Below are 2,517 nucleotides of genomic sequence, written 5' to 3'. Positions count from 1 at the left end.
CTCTTTCATAAGCTGAAATGCTCTGGGCCACAAATGATCCCGTATGAAAGACTCTTCCAGATATTTTGATTGTTTAAATCAGAGCCTATACCTAGGGTTGCATAACTGGGACATTCAAACTTGAAATATCTTTGATATTAAATCCATGCATGCAACTCATATTTTGTTTCAGGACCATTCAGTTTGAAACTCCTAGAGTTCAAATCTGATCATCCTTAAGACATATGTTCATGGCACCTGAATTAACCGCAAACTCCTGAAACTAGCACTTGAGGCCTTTTATAATCAAGAAATAACCTAACTTTTCACCTTTTAATTTCTTCCCTATGGTTCTTGCTAGAGAGAGTATTCACAGTTTGTAGAACATGTCTTTAAATTTCTTGCTTCCTCCTGAAGTGACCTAATGTATTACTGCCAACAAAATTCTGCTCCCCTTTAAGGATATTACTATATCTCTAAAAGCAGGACTCAGGTCTTTGCCTCTGAGAGGACTTTCTTCCAGCCAGTTTTTTGAGAGCTCCTTTGACATCCTTGTTCCTTAGGCTATAAATTATGGGGTTTAGCATTGGAGTCAGCACTGTATAAAACACAGATATCATCTTATCCCTCTCCTTTGTTGTCTTGGAATTTGGGCGCATGTAGGTGAATATTCCTGACCCATAGAAAAGGACCACAACAACGAGATGGGAGCCACAGGTGGAAAAGGCCTTGAGTCTCCCCTCCTCCGACTGCATATGGATCACAGAGGAGATGATGTTCCAATAGGAGACAAGGATCAGGGAGACAGGAGCCAGGAGGATGACCACACCCATTGCAAAGATGGCCATTTCTGTGCTGTAAGTGTCTGCTGATGCCAACTTCAAAAGGGCAGGAGGTTCACAAAAGTAGTGATTGATTATGTTGTATCCCCGATAGGGAAGACGGAAAGTAAAGGTGCTGTCCACCAGAGACACAAATGCCCCACTGGCCCAGGACGCTATGGCCAACTGGAGACACACCTGTTGGGTCATGATGGTGGAATAGTGCAGGGGCTTACAGACAGCCACATACCTATCATAGGACATCACCGCCAGCAGTGCACACTCTGTACACCCAACCAGAAGAAAGACAATTATCTGTGTCATACATCCAAAGAAGGAAATGACCTTCTTCTTTACTAGGAAGTGAACCAACACTTGAGGGACAATACTAGTAGAGAAGCATAGATCTGCGAAAGAGAGGTTTCTAAGAAAAAAATACATGGGGGTATGAAGTCGAGAATCCACGTGGATGAGAATGATAATGAGCAGGTTTCCAAGCACAGTCAATAGATAAATAATGAGAAAAAGGATAAATAGCAGGATCTGGGTCTGCAAGTCCTGTGAAAGGCCTAGAAAGATAAACTCTGCCACAAAGGTCTGGTTTTCTTCTCCCATTGATGTTGATTTCTGCTTTCCTATTTGGCACAAACAACAATAAAGAACAACTTTGATTGGGTTATGACATCAAATCTCATACAAAAGGCTCAAGTTAAAATTAAAACATAAATATTCTTTGCTCTCTCATTTGTATTAATTGATATTAAATAGAATGTTTTTGTTTTTATTAGCTGGTTGTAATTGAAAGTGACATCATTTTTCTTTTCAAATCCCCTCTCTTGATGCAACTTCTCTGTAGAAGTTGTAGTCTGACATTTTAAAAGCTCTTGGCTAGTTCTGATGTAAGTATATTAGAGTTCAGGAGGATTTGACTAAATGGTTATACATGTTATTAGTAAATGACTGTGTATATTGTTAGGATGATCCCCATGCAGAAAAGTGTGCCATTTATGTTTATATATATATATATATATATATATATATATATGTATGTATGTATAAACATTGATATATATCATATTGTTGATATATATCATATTTAATTATAAAATATGCTTGAAAATGTGAAAAAGTTTTCAGACATCAAACTTAATTTGACCTCTTAAAGAACAAGTTTGAAAAACAAAAACAAAGACAAAGCAAAACAAAGCAAAAAACAAGTTTGTCCTGGGTTTAAAAGTAAAGCTTTAATAAAGTATCAGTGGCTGAGGGAGTTCAAATTGAGTTGAGAGGATACTCTGGAGGTCACTCTCATGCAAGTTTCAGTTATACATTGCTACCTATTATAACTTGCCAAGCCCCAACCAAAACTATTCCAGCCAATCCTAAAGAACACCTAGGGCAATATATAAGATTCTACAAAAGTTTCATGCACCAGGGTAACTTTTAAGAAACCTGCAACCTCCAGATAGGTTCCTGGGCCAGATCAGCTCTGAAACCTCGAGGGCCCAGCCTCTCCAGAATATCAGCTAGTTCCATCTCCCTACCCCATATTATTGACAGCCCCTTCCAACATGAAAAAGTTGGAATAACCATAGCCCAAATACCCCTAAAAAGTGGGATAGAAAGATCAAAGGTGATAGTGGAGTTATACTGAAAAGGTAGGGTTTAACAAACGAATATGATTGCTGAATCATTAAATAGATATTCCTTTCAGTTT

At 38.3% G+C, this 2,517-nt stretch overlaps 1 protein-coding gene across 1 annotated transcript; it reads right to left on the bottom strand.

Moving 5' to 3' along the window:
- Nucleotides 1-455: 455 nt before the first annotated feature.
- OR2D3 (olfactory receptor family 2 subfamily D member 3) lies at nt 456-1,415 on the bottom strand. The gene has a single exon (XM_077112337.1). It carries the CDS (start codon nt 1,413-1,415, stop codon nt 456-458), a length of 960 nt encoding a protein of 319 aa, XP_076968452.1.
- Between the last annotated feature and the right edge of the window lie 1,102 nt (nt 1,416-2,517).

Source organism: Tamandua tetradactyla, chromosome 8, assembly GCF_023851605.1.
Source record: "Tamandua tetradactyla isolate mTamTet1 chromosome 8, mTamTet1.pri, whole genome shotgun sequence".
In the NCBI taxonomy this organism is placed as follows: Eukaryota; Metazoa; Chordata; class Mammalia; order Pilosa; family Myrmecophagidae; genus Tamandua; species Tamandua tetradactyla.
Note: the sequence above shows the minus strand (reverse complement) of the source record. Positions and strands in the feature narration are given on the sequence as shown.